Source organism: Hippopotamus amphibius, chromosome 1 (assembly GCF_030028045.1).
Source record: "Hippopotamus amphibius kiboko isolate mHipAmp2 chromosome 1, mHipAmp2.hap2, whole genome shotgun sequence".
NCBI classification, from domain to species: Eukaryota; Metazoa; Chordata; class Mammalia; order Artiodactyla; family Hippopotamidae; genus Hippopotamus; species Hippopotamus amphibius.
Window position 1 is genome coordinate 187,824,627 of NC_080186.1, and position 14,710 is coordinate 187,839,336.

The 14,710-nt window shown below is 35.4% G+C and overlaps 1 protein-coding gene across 2 annotated transcripts in view; it reads right to left on the reverse strand.

Annotated features, from left to right (window-relative positions):
- Positions 1 to 14,710, reverse strand: part of MAN2A1 (mannosidase alpha class 2A member 1) — a 164,426-nt gene that overhangs the window by 38,888 nt on the left and 110,828 nt on the right. For both annotated transcript variants that reach the window (XM_057737710.1, XM_057737718.1), the window contains 4 exons: positions 8,456 to 8,621; positions 6,908 to 7,126; positions 6,091 to 6,213; positions 3,060 to 3,174 (listed from right to left, as the gene is read on the reverse strand). In XM_057737710.1, the coding sequence (XP_057593693.1) occupies positions 3,060 to 3,174; positions 6,091 to 6,213; positions 6,908 to 7,126; positions 8,456 to 8,621 (623 nt within the window). The remainder of the gene's footprint in view (positions 1 to 3,059; positions 3,175 to 6,090; positions 6,214 to 6,907; positions 7,127 to 8,455; positions 8,622 to 14,710) is intronic.

The following is a 14,710-nucleotide window of genomic DNA, read 5'->3' on the forward strand; positions in this document are numbered from 1 at the left end:
ATTCAATTTAAAGGGGGTACAATTAGTTTACATCTGAAAATAGTGTAAGAAGTTAAATTCAAGAATAGATACTTCTGCTACCTTAAGAAAATTTAAACCAAAGCCAAACTACAAAAGCATGGAAGCTGGCCAAAGTATTGGTAGCACCAAAGATCAAAAGTCAGTTTGTCTATGCATTTTGATCAATCACTCAGAAGCCTGGTTTACAAGTGGCCAAAGTTTAAAAGAAGAGCTGTCAAGTATTTCTTAGTTACAGCTGCTTTAGCACTGCGTAACCAAACCCTTTTCAGGTAATATGAACACCTAGAGAATCAAACACTCTGAAGATTTCACTTTTCTGTCAAGGCCTGGGTTAGTGATTTAATGAAAACCCACTAAGCTAGGATCCAGACAACCTGTGCCCTCACGCAATAGTGGAAATGGGTCACAGAGGCTACCAAGAAAAAGCCCCATCTCCACAACTGGGCTTATTTTTTTTTTTTCCAGGAGAGAGATATGCTGAGAGGGGTTCAAATACAAACATGGGAGCGTATACAGTTTGGAAGAAAGCCTTGCAGGTGATCTAAAATCTCCATTTTCCACAAACTATAGTCTTGCTTGGAAAAAAAAAAAATACCCTGGGCTTGAGAGAGCAAAAAGAAAGATGGATTTGCCACTTTGAATAGTTACATATGCTGGTTTCAGGTTCAGTCCAAGCAAGTATAGTAAAACTCATCTGAAGAGCACTTTAACTTAACTTCACATTATATCTAACTTATTTATCTGTCATTTCCTACAAACTTCTGAAGCTTCCTGCTTTCAAGCTGCAAAAATCTAACATCAGGAGAAAAGGCTTCAGGTCAAGTTTATTCCACCCACTGAGACATCCAGAGGCAATCTGAGCTCTGCATATTTATTTTTCATTATTATTTTTGTTATGCTAATACCCTACGTGCCCCATTTAAAACAACCTCTATTCCTTAACTGACTAATCAGAGCCAGCACTGCCACCTTGGAGAGCTGGGAGTCAGTTAACATGGCCCCTGCTCCTGCTAAAGGGCTGTTCGTCAGCCACTGGGCATTTCTGACTGCTCAGTGGGGGACAGGAGGATAGGGGGAGAGAAGAAAAGACAAGCATTTAGCTCTGAGGAGTGTGTGTTTGTTGGAGTAAGTAAACAGGCCAAGTCAGAGCCTATTAATTTCCAAATTGGCCACTGAAGCATGACAGCAAGCTAAGCTACAGCCACAGAAGCAGAAGAGGGCCCTCTAATTTACAGAAACCACCCTTCGATATGAGACCCAGATCCCATAGCTGACCGAAAAAAAAAACTCAGAAGTTGCATTGGACAGATGCAAATAAACAAAAGCAAAAGCAATTAAGCAAATATACCTGTTGAGAAGTTGGAATTTTCTGATGAGCTGCTTCAGCATTTACTCTAAGACCTAGCCTATCCCTAAATATAACTGATGAAAAGCAACAGTAAACCAAGCTTGATGATGCAGATCTATATCAAAGGGTGCATCATGTTATACTCAAGGAAGAAATTTTCCATTAAAAAAACAATAGCTTTAAGCAAATTTAAAAGTAGGTAAGCACATCTCCTGTGTGATCATGCTATTTTCTACCCATGAAATAAAACCTCTGACCATAGCTGAAGATGGAATTTTAGGGCTCTCAGAAACATTAAACAATGCTTTATGCAAGAGTACAAAGGAATGGCCAAAAATAGTGTTTCTGACTTAAAAGGTTTTGGGAAACTCAACAAAGGATTATTTCAAAACTACAGACTTTCTTGGAGGTAGCAAAGTGATTGCAGGTAATTGCAAAAGACACAAAGTTAGTGTCTACTATGACTTTTCCCACCTTCTAGAAGACCTTTTACTTCTAAATTCAACATATGAATCATGGGCTATCCTGAAACTGTATCACTTTACTACCTAAGAAGCCACATGAGGAAGTGTGTCCATACCTGAAATTTGACCAAAAGGCAAAGGCAAACATCGATGAAATCTGAAGTTTAAAAAAGTTAACTAAAACCAAAATCAAATTTAGACACTGAAATTTGAAAACTGAACTTAGCTGTCTAAAAAATTCCCTGAACAGAGCGGCCTTTGCTTCCCCACAATACCTAAAACGTAAACAGTGCCTGCCCATATATTTTATCATTTACTTTGAAATGCTTTATTGTCTACCTGCCTAAAGATTCTGGGAGAGAGTATTTTCCTTTTCTAATTTTTCATCTTAGCTAACAGCACCAAAACATTTAAAGTGATGTTTTTATAAGGTCCTTTTCTAAGAGAGTTGATACAATGGTAAATGGCCTGGTTACTAGGATTAAAATTATGGTTAGAAAAGTACTGTATTCTAAAAACAGTGAATGCAAAATCAACCAACATAACTGTACAATTCTGAGATTGGTTGGGAACCACAGTTCCACCCAAATCCTATGGAAGGACCAGTGCCACTGCCCACAGTTCAGTTTCTAATGAGATAAAGGCCTAATTCTTATCACTTAATTAACAAAGAAGCTGCTTCAATAATGTCTTTAAAGCAATAAAAACTGCCTGATTTTATGCTCTACAAGATAAAAAGTCGTAAACAAGCAGAACAAGTAGAGAATATTTTTCTCTTAAATTCTAGTAGTACACACTATGGCAATACATTCTATATTTAAGGCAGGCCGTGTGTGTGTGCGTGTGCGCCAGAGGTAGTCACTGATCCATTAGTTGAAAGCCACATTTGATATAATTTCCATTTTATAAAATAAAAACTATCACTACACTGTTTTTAGATCTGAGATATGAGCACATGACTTAAGACAAATACTGCAACAGGAAAGAGAAGATATACAGAAGAAAAGAACAAGTGTATGTAGGGTGTTAAGTGTTTTACCATTTTTGATTATCAAAGAGTAAATATTGCATCTTAAATCATACGATAAGTATGATGTCAAGTTTAGACAGAGGATTATCTCATCTCCAAAATCAGACTGCTAATTTACTAAAACCAACAAAAGAAAAGCAAGAATTCAAGAATCAGTATACATTTGTTTCACAGCTGCATTTCTCTGTTTTCTTACCATGTATGTTGTACAGTCGAACTCTGTGGGTAACATGTTCAAAAAAGCAAGTCACGTCCGAATAAAACCTTCCATGTTGCACTATGACAAAGGGTGGTGTTGTGTAAACATAAGGCTGAGGAGGAAATCACATTTTTAAGAAAAGCATTTTGGCTTTTAGTTTTTCCAAGGAATGTTTATTATAGTTTCCAAACTGGCAAATGTATATCACCTGATATTTGCAATTTTAAGTGAAAAACAAACCTTACAAGGTATTGGAATACACACATGCAATAAAAATTGAACAAAGTTTTGCATTAGACAAAAATTGCTGAAAATAGAAAATAAAACTTTTACAACCTGATTGGCCTAGATGGTCTATAAACATTCCTCCCAGATATTAAAATTTCTATTAAAATCCTTCTATATTGTCCATATGTTATTCATTAGAATGAGCAATCATTCTACAGCAGTGACATTTTCCCAGGCAAACATTTATTATAACCATGGTTCCCTAATGTTCAGGGGTTGGGCAGGTGGCTAGGATGACCACAGGGAGTCATCTTAAGCAAACAGGAAGCAGGATTCAGAAACATAGTTTAATCACAGCCAGGTTTACTACTCTATAAAACACACTGCCCTTTTACTTGAAAGAACTAGCTGAATATAAAGCCAACTTCCAAACTTTGAAAAACTATGGCAACCACTGGTTTAGTTTTCATTATTTACAAACTAGATTCAAGAAATTATAGGAATAAAACACATAACTTATATGACACAGAAACAAAATTTAAAGCACTTATGAAGTATTTTATTTTCTTAAGTATTACACACCTTAGAAAGCTCAACAATAGCATAAAAAGCTAGGTTTGCAATGTAGCACTAGATTTTCAGAACTGTGTGATTTTCTTCCAAATTTACCTCTTTGGTTAGAGAAAAACATTCTGAAATTAAATAATGCTTTATAGTTAACAAAGTTCTTGTACCTAACTATTGCATAGCTAGAAAGTAATGGAGGAGAATGAAACCTAGGACAGTAATGTCTGGGCCTTTTTCTGATAAACCCAGCTGTCTCTTTCCCTGATGTTCTTTTATTTCTTCTTTGTAAACACATGATGATGCTCTTCATCCTTCTATCTAATATTAGAGCTATTTAAAGATAAAATAATTTTAAATAAATTAGCAATTACAATTGTCAGTGTATAATATTCTATAGCATAGCTACTTTTTTCCTTTTTAAAGAAAAGTCAGTCAAAACAAAAGCCCTGTCTAATGACAAAAGCTGTTAAGTGAGAAAACACTGACGTAAGCTTATACTCAGGATCCACTGCCCATCCTGAAATGCCTACTTTGAGGTGTAGCTTATCTTTAATTCCTCAATGATTAAACAAAAACAGAAACAACAACAAATAACTAGAATCCTGAGCATGGCCTACACAATCTCTTAAAATCTGTATTTGATTTTGGTTAGCAGACTTTTCTAGAACAAAGGGAACTTTTTTTCAGGAGACAGGACCCTAGGCAACAAAATACGGAGAATATTTAATTTATCTTACAGTGGAGAAAGCCCGCGTAAGTGTAAGAGCAAAGGAAGAAACTCTAAAGAAAAAACAATACAAAATTGACTACACAAAAATTAAAAACTACTACAAGAGAAAAATAGAATAATTAACAAACTAAATGACACACTGAGGGCATAAATAAGAGAGAGAATTGCAATAAACAGGAAAAAGGATTAATTTTACCATATATAAAGAATACTTAGAGATCCACAAGTCATTTCAATAGAAAAAATGGTCAAAGAACTTAAATAGGAAACTCCTAGCAGAAATATGAGACAAATAAAGGCATAAAAAAGTTCAACCTCACTAATAATCATAAAAATTTTCACAGTAAAATATTTTTCACTTGTTATTATAGGTAAAGCATTTAATATGGCCACTTCTCAGAGCTTAGAAGAGTATACTAGAGAGCTGTTCTCAAAAAAACACTGGTGGGAGTGACTATGTATGCCATCTTTCAAGAGGGAAGGTAAGTAGTATGCACATGTCAAAAGCCTTAAAAGGCTTCATCCACTGACATAAATTGACTTCTGGAAAGTTATTCTCAGGAAATAATTAGTACTGTACAAAAAAGAATGCTACAGAGAAAGCTTATCACAATGTCACAGTAGTAAAGGACTGGGAGAAAAGATACACAGGCAACAATAGAAAATTCTTCTTTTCCCCATATATAAATATATATACACACACTTTTTATGTGAGAACACTTAAGTTATACTCTCTTAGCAAATTTCAATGATACAATACAGTGCTATCAACTACAGTTACCATATAACACATTAGACCCTCAGACCTAATTCCTCTTATAGCTAAAAGTTTTTACACACAAAAATGTATATTAAAACTGTGTTTTCAAGAAACATGATTGTGAGCATCGTCACAATGAAAAATAAAATATGTTCATGGAGGAAGACAAAACTTAAAAATGGGGGAAAAAGATACATATAGAATAAAAGACAGTAAAAATACATCAAAATGTTGGCAGGGGTTTTCATGGGCTTGTGGAATAGTTGGCAGATTTTATTGTTTTCTTCAGTTTTCTGCATTAACTGTGCTAAGATTTGCATATACTACCTTTACAGTCAAGGGTAGGAGAATATTTTTTTGTTCTTTAAAGTGCTAAAACTTAAGGAGAAAAATGGCTCAGTGGTCAATCTGTTTTTCCCATACAGTTAGGAATTTTGTGTCTGTATATATGCCATGCCACATAACATACATAACAGCACAGCTGCACCCTAATCCCAAACCAAATCTAGCTTCTTTCCACAGAGAGCACTTGTCTACACTGTGGCATCCTAACCGAATTCCAACTCTGAGAAATTATTTGTTTATCTAATAATTAACTAGAAATTGCTAGATGTCAAAAATGATATATAATAGTGGAGCCAATTCATCTATTCCTAACAGGTGACAAAACATTAAGATGCATTTATTTTCCTCCTGGTTATTCTTTCAGTAAGTGCTTATTCATTGCTCAGCTCAGCACTTACCTTGGCTTCCCCATCAGGTAAGAAGAGGTAGGCACCACTTTTGTCCTTTTTACTCGTGGTTCCATACCATGAAAACTGCACTTTTACTTCGTGACTTTTACCATCTCCTTTATTTATCATTTCCTAAGGATAAAAAAAAATTTTTTTTAAGGTAACTCACTATCAAGACATTAACGACTTGTACCTAGTTCTATGTATATATCAATTAAAAGAAAATTACCTTGAGATAGATTCAAAAGTGATAACGTTCAGCTGCTAATATTTACAATTCTTAGATAAACACTCAAAATTTTACACTTAATCTTTGGATTTAAAACCTTTGTAATAGGAACAAAAAGAACACATTTTACGCAGGAAGAAAGAGATACACAAATTAAGAGATTAGACCAGTACTTCTCAAACTTCTGTAGTAAAGCAGTGGATTTATTTTTATTTCCAATATGCATGGAACAATATTTCTGTAAAGTACAATGAAAGTGAATTACGAGAAAAATTAAAGTGATATGCCAAATACACAAATTTTTTTATTAGATTCAATAGGCATAAATTTACTTAGCCAAATTACTTTCAAAGTTTCCATAAACATTTCTAAACAGCCACAGCTTCCATACTTATCTTGTGGACTAATAACAGTCCACAGAGCAGCACCGCCCACAGACCACACTTGTGAGGAGCAAGTGGTCATTGTGGACAAGAAGAATCTATTCTTTCTCCCAGAATATCTGTGTCCACTTTTTCCACTTTGCACAAGTAATCTGCATAGATTTTAATAAAAGTGACAAGGTTTCTATAAACTTCAGAACTATTCAGAACATACCTCCATAAGCCCAGACTGACCAAATCGCAGCCTAATAAAGGAGTTCTCCAGAGTTATATCTGCTCGGGCACTTTTTATATTATTCATGTTGAAAATTCCTTTATTTGCTATATTACCATTATATACGACATATTCGGCTAAGTGTGGATTTGAACTTGCTGTTTCCAAAATCTTATACACTTTCAGTCCCAACGGTGGCATCTGTGCTAGAAAAGAGATCTTTACAAGATAAAGGAGAGAATTTATTAAAGAGAAAAGTAGCTACTGAAAGGAAACCATATATACTTCTAGTAAAAACAAGAAACTACCATATTTAAAAAAGAGAATATAGTACTTTTCTATAAATATGTTTTGATAACTTATGGGTAGAGTATCCACATCTCTGTTTATCCAGGAACCTAACAGCTTCATTTGGGTAAGGCTATCAAAAACATTAATGCTTTCATCCAATATATGAAATTATGTGACCATCCTCAGTTGTCCTACGGTACTCTTAGTGGATACTCAGACAGGGAAGTTCTCCATGAAGGTAAGGGTTTATTGTGAACAATGATTTTTCCTAATTATTAAGAATCTTTTTACAATACTATGATATTTCAGTACATTAAAAATAAAAATGGTAAGTGTAACAATATAAATATTAAGCACATTAGTTCAGTCAACACCAACCATCAAATGCCTGGGGTCCAGCAGACACTGAACAAGGCATGGAGGATGCACCCACTGTGAGACATGACTCCTGCCTCCCAGGAGCTACTGTTCCATTCTCTACATGGGGTGTTTCCTGTACAATCTGACCAAAACTTGTGTTATACTTTTCATTTCTACCTGAAGGATTATGAATTTATAAGAGTACCCAGCAATGGCTTCTAATTCTCCTCTAGAGTTCCTAGCTTATGTCGGTGTCTTCAGAAGTACAATTTAAATTGTATTCCAAACTCTAAAACTCCGTATCTTCCTAGTGATATGGAGGTTCAGTTTAATATTGCTTATTTTAAGACATTTTTCTCAAGAAATATTTATTATTTGAGCCCAGATTTTTTCCATAATTATATCTCATTAAAGAAGCATCTTATTTTAGGATGTCTTTCTTTCATGGTATATTAATGTCACCTTTGCAATGAAAAGTTGAAAGTATCCAAAGTTATTCAGACGGATGGTATTTACCTCCATTTCAATATTTATAACTGTCATTAAATTGAGTTAGACAAAAAAATTCAAAATTTTATGAGGAATGATTACTTCATGACTTTAGGAACACGTTACAATAAACACACATAAATATACACAATATACATACTAATAACATACTAAAAGTAACATACAATACACATACTAACAAAGATATTAATATTTTGGAAAACACAGGATCTATTTTCCATTAGTGTCACTTAACTGGCCAGTTAAACCCTTGGGCATTTACAACTTTAACCACTTCACATACACCAACTTGACAGCTCTCAGGGGTATATGTTAATATATATATAAACTATATACTGGCTATGCTTTTCTCGTGCTGCCCCTTACAGTTCCATAGAGGGCACATACCTCATAGGCTGTCTGTGAAACAGAATTTGCTGTATCCCACACTGCACTCATTTGAATTTCCACGGGCTTTCCTGAAGCAGAGTACACTTGCGCTGTCGGAGAGCTCACACAGACTGAGACTACAGAGTTTCGGTCTTGTTCTGAAGGATTATAGACCACGAGATACCTGCAAAAACAGTTGCTTTACTATTGGGGTCTCAAAATATTTGTACTTTTTCGTATTATTAGTAAGATTTCAGCTCATAGATAGTCATAAAGCCAACAGATGGAGAAGAATTATAAGAAGCAGTCTGGTAAAACTTTTGGAGAACAGGCAATTTCATCCCAACAAATACCACACAGTACAAAGGGTAATGAAATAATGATTCACTTTCTAAGAATAAAAATAAATGTTATACAAATGGAAGACATTAATAGAACTATAATGATTCCTATGTCCCAGAAAATGACTTATATACATATGGTTTCATTAGCCTTTCTAAAATAGCCAGCCCTATACAACTAACATCCTGATCCCGAATTTATCTCACCGAATAAAAAAATTACCTAAATTGTCTCTTTGCATTTAAGTTACAATTAATTTCAATTAAAATTCTGACATTCATTTTAGATCACTAAAACACAGTGAAATGTATGGCTATACATGCAGAATCATATAATTCACACATATATTTTCTACACAGGAGCCCTTATTATCCAAGAGAGTTGGTTCTAGAAGAAAGGTCATTTGAAGTGAATCTACTTAAAATAGAGGCTGAAATTTTATAATAAACAGTGGTAAAAAAAATTGACTGGAACTTGGCTAGAAAAGGGAAATAAAGACTATTAAAATAAGCTTAAGCAATACTTGCAACTAAGAACAGTTTTTAGAATGAAGTAGGGTTTTTGGCAAAATTTTTCCAACAATAATTTATATTAGTACATTATGACATTCTTCACATAACATTTAATTTTTACAGGATGGTTTTAAACATATCTATATTTACAAAAAACATTCAAGGACTTAATCATTTTTTCCTAAAGTTCTCTCTCTATTCTTTGACATTTATGTAATTGTCAGTTGAAGCCCCTAACATCCTTGGTTTTCTCAGTAGCATAACTCTGCCGGATGCTCACTGCTTCATGGCTTTGCCTGTGAGTAAAAACGTTCTAGATCAACATGTCACAGACTTCATGAATTATGCATTCTTTTTAAGATTTATGATTTTACTTTATAATCAATTTGCATCATATTGTCTTCAAATAAAATAAGCAGTATTTCAAAGAGGATATTTGACTAATAATAAAACTGATTCATCAGTGAATAATTCATGATCTGAAATATTTTGCTTTCCTATACAATTTTGTAACTTCAGGAACACAGAACTGAATAGTCAGTCAACCACTTCTACCTCTTACCCATGTCACACATGGTCCAAGCAAGCTAGCATTGTTTATTTAGTGCATCAGAAAGCCTAGCAGTGCTTTTTTATTCTGTACGTGTCCTGTATATTTCAACTGCATTGCAAATGGTTCGTTAGGAAATAAAATTAATACAGTGGCCAAAAGTAAAGGATAAGAGAAAAGCACGAAGGAAAAGAAAGAGTACGTAGCGTAAAAACCTATAATATGTTTGAATTATAAACTGTTTATCAGGAGAAGCATTGATTGAGACAATATTATGAGATACCTAAGGTAGGTAACAAGATATAATAATGTCTCTAGCTCCTATTGGCTTGTACCCCTATGTATATGAGAAAAGAGCAGCTAAAGCACGTAGTCAAAAACATATCTACAAAGAGCACTGAAGCCTGGAAGTACTAGACAAAACCCTATTTTGTCCACAGAAGCAATTCTCAAGGAGAAGGAGAGTACTGCCCCTTTGAGAGGTATGCCTGAAGAAATCTATTAACCTATCTGCACCCTGCCACCGCCCTCCACCAGGGCTTACAGTTTGCCTGAGTATTCTCCTGTCACAAACACAGTTGGAGAATCACAAATGCCAGGAATTCACTGGTATCAACTAGACTATACTGTATTCCTCAGGTGCACTGGGGAAGAAAAGCAGTTGAGGTTCACCCATGTCCAGCACCAACGATGTTCAAACCAACATTCCAGAAATGAGTGACTTTCTACTGAACTCCATGTGCACACAGGCTTAGAGACAGTATGTGAAGAGCTCTAGAACATGTAGTCTGAAGACTTAGGCCAGTCTCCTAATTCTGCAGAAGCCCTGACACAGACCTAGGTATGGAGCCCAGAATTCTCACTTCAAGTTCTTTGGATGCTCCACTACCCAGAGCTGGTCATAAAGGCTCTGATAGTAAAATATAATGTGTCCAAGCAATAAATTAGGCAGCACGCATCCAAAACACTAATTCTTCCCCAAGAGGAAGAAAATGACTCAAATTTAAAGCAAATAATAATTTTAACTATACATTTCGTTTTGTACAATATTAAACAGCTTTTTATAATAAGCTGTGAACTAGGTTCTGTTTTGTTTCATTTCAGTAGCTAATTAGTATTTGACCATAATGATGTTTCTACTGTACTGAATGATTATGTAATTATCATGCCAGGAATCTATTCAAAAACTAAATGTGTAGAGTACATAATGAGTATAATGCGGCACTAAGAAAATAATTTTTTAACATAATTAGAGATTCACAGCATGTTCAAGTGCATCACAGTGCACATTTATCCGACACACAAATTTCAACCTATGTACATTTCAAGTAGAGTACAGAGAAAGCATTATCATACATGAATTACATTTCCTTGGGAAATAAGTACACCATCACAAATTAACTAAATTTTCATTGTCATTACCGTGTTTAGTAGTCAAACATTTGTTACACTGCCAATATCTCCAAACACGAGTCCTCTTAAGCCAGTCAATTGTGAATAGAACCAAGAGGTTTCATATTATAATACCATACTGACTTATTAAAAATTAATACTATTTCACCCACACTAACAAATGAAAAGAAAAATATCCCTGAAAAATGGGGATAGTTAATTTCTATTTTACCTTGGAAATAACTGTATAGGAAGCTCAGAAATATCTTTTCCCAATTTCCCCTATATTTGCATTAGCTTCCTATCCATCATCTGTCACCAAGTCACATCCAGCCTCCTCGTTCTCATTATGACACTAAGCCCCCGCAACTTGGAGTTATGGGCAATTATCTCAATTCTCTATATACAAGGAACAACCTTCACCTCATGAAGACAAAGTACTCATATGTTACCTGCCACTCAAATGAGCGGGCAGACTATGATCTACTGTGGCTGAGACAGAAAGGATTGGAGAGAAATGAAAAGACATCTGTACACTCACGTCAAATTGGAAGTCATTTTATGAAGAACTAGAATTCCACTGTACATGCGGTTCTGTCCTTGAAGATTCTAACGAGGAGGAGTATATCTGGAACTTCCTCATCCTTTTGGTAGAAATGATGCACGTCATGGTAAGAAAGACAACTGTGGCACTCCAGGTCCTCTCTTGGAGGCAAATCTAATCAATGCCTACTATGAACAAAGACTAGGACCACACGGACTTCCCTCTCGGACTGGACACAGGGCAGAAGGAAAGTAAGATGCTCCTTGGTGAGAGTGACGTTGCAATTACCACTTACAGCGTGCTTCCTATACGCCAGGCTCAGTCCTCAGGCCTGCAGTCTACGAGGCACAGCCTTCCATCCTTCACCAGACAGACAGGGGAGCTGAGGTTCAGGGAGGTTAGGTATGTTGCCAAGACTCAACCCGCTAAAAGTGCCACAACAGGCTTAGAATTCAGTCTAAGTCTATTACTAACTCTAACTCAGTCTACTACTGTCTTTCTAACCATCTATACCACTTTACTCACAGGCCAAGCTTATAAAGACCTTTTTGACAGCTGGGGTTTCCTGTGGAGACTCCCTTAGTTCCTAATTCTCTTGAGAAGAACTTTGTCTTCACTGATGCCAAAGATCTCCCTAGATCTTCTCTCTTCAGGAAGCTCAGGATGAACAAAAAGCTATTTACATTTCAGTACATTATATTTGTGAAAGAAAAATTTATAAACTGGAACACTGGAATAGAAAAAAATCTTGTAATATATACTAAAGAGTTTATCTTATGACCTCACTGCATGAGGAAAGCAAAAACAACATTCAAAAAAAATTTAAAAAATACTACATACATTCATGCCTGTGTAAGGAAGACAGAAATGAAAAATATTTGCAAGTCCCCTGTAAGTACAGCTTAAAACCAATTATGCAAACACCAGGTTATATGAAAAGTAATTGTAACTTCATGTGCCTAGTATAGCACCTGGCATGGAATAACATTCAATAAATAGGTGATGAATGAGTAACACACAAAAATCCCAGTAGGAGAATTTATCATTTGTGAATAATACCTACTAGTGTGGAGCTTTATAGTTTTATCAAATCATTTTCATTTTGATTATTTTAATTCCTTAAAAAATGCTGTCGACAAGCTATGTAATGAACCCCTTTGCAAAAATGGGGAAAATGACAGATCCAAGATCACAGAGAACGTTAAGAACAAAAGCAAAGACTAGAGCTCAGTCTGTCCAATTCTTAATCAATGAGAGCATATTAAAAAATTCAAACAATATATTCGTCTTCTCTAAGTAGCCTCATTAGTGGAGCATAATCTAAAGAAGAGTAGGAACCTTTACACAGTATTTTGAATACAAAAATATAGTTTTATATGTTTACAAAAATTGCAATTTCTAGATATGAACTCCTTTTCATATAGTCTACTTAGTTTCCTAGGTTTAAAACATAATGCTTACCATATTAACCATGAGGAAAAAAAAAAAAATCAAGATATTAAAAAAAAGGGAGCCTTTTTGAGATACATTAGATCTTCAAAAATCACAATCAGGCACTTCCCTGGTGGCACAGTGGCTAAGAATCTGCCTGCCAATGCAGGGACAAGGGCTGGATCCCTGGTCCAGGAAGATCCCACATACTGCAGAGCAACTAAGCCCGTGAGCCACAACTACTGAGCCTGTGCTCTAGAGACTGCAAGCCACAACTATTGAGCCCACGTGCCACAACTATTGAAGCCCGCACACCCAGAGTCCAAGCTCCACAACAAGAGAAGCCACTGCAATGAGAAGCCCGCACACCGCAGTGAAGAGCAGCCCCGCTCACCACAACCAGAGAAAGCCCGTGCACAGCAACAAAGACCCAATGCAGCCATAACTAACTAACTAACTAACTAACTAACTAACTAACTAAATTTATTAAAAAAAAATCACAATCAGATCTGTGAGTCCTAAGCTCTGGAGTCAGATACATTCAGGTTCAAAAACCCACCATGGCACTCAGAATTTGAGAAGCTTTGGACAAGTGATTTCATTTCTTCAAGCCTTAGTATCCTTATCTATAATATAAGGAGACAAGATAGCGATTACAGTTAAATGATAAAATGTTTGGAAAATCACAGAGCTCAGAGCTCAGACCTGGCAAAAAGGAGAACCTCAACAGCAATTAAATCTCTCCTTTCCCTTACAAGATCCTCCTGGTGTCCTGACCAGGTACCCTGGTACATGAATCACACAGATGGTGAAATGAAATGTTTTAATTAACCCAGGTCACTAATCTGCCTTACATGCTTCCTTATTTAAGGCATATATAAATCTAAATAAAAGAAATTAACAAAACCACACATGTTATAACATACATTCCTTGAAACAAGAGTTCAGATAATATGAAGGGGGTGGAAATAAATAGAGGCACACAGAAGATACACACATACAAAGTAACCACATGGCATATGGCTAAATTAAAAGGCAAAGGAAAAAAAAAAAAGGACAGAGAGAAGGACCCATCCCGGTATGTGCAGTTATAAACTTATGAATGTGACTACACAGTCCCTGTTCTGAATACCTGTAGTCTGGAAGGGGAGAAAGAGAAAAATTGAGTTCAGTATAATAGGGTAGGTAATAAGACAAAAGTATGTACAATGTCTCCTGTGATACAAAAAGATGGCAGTCAGGATGATTAAGAATTAATTAGGAGAGCACTCAAAATAGAAAATTAATACAAAATGAGCAAAACGTCAACAGAAGTTGACATAACTTTACTGAAGGACATAAAAATGAATGAATGGGGAGACATACTTTTCTAGGTGAGAAAACCAAAATACTGCAAAATATACAACTCTCCCTAAATTAATTCATGAATCTCATGTACTGCCAACCAAAATTCCACTGAACTCATTTTATTGGGAGAAAAGGAGCAAAACAATCCTATGATA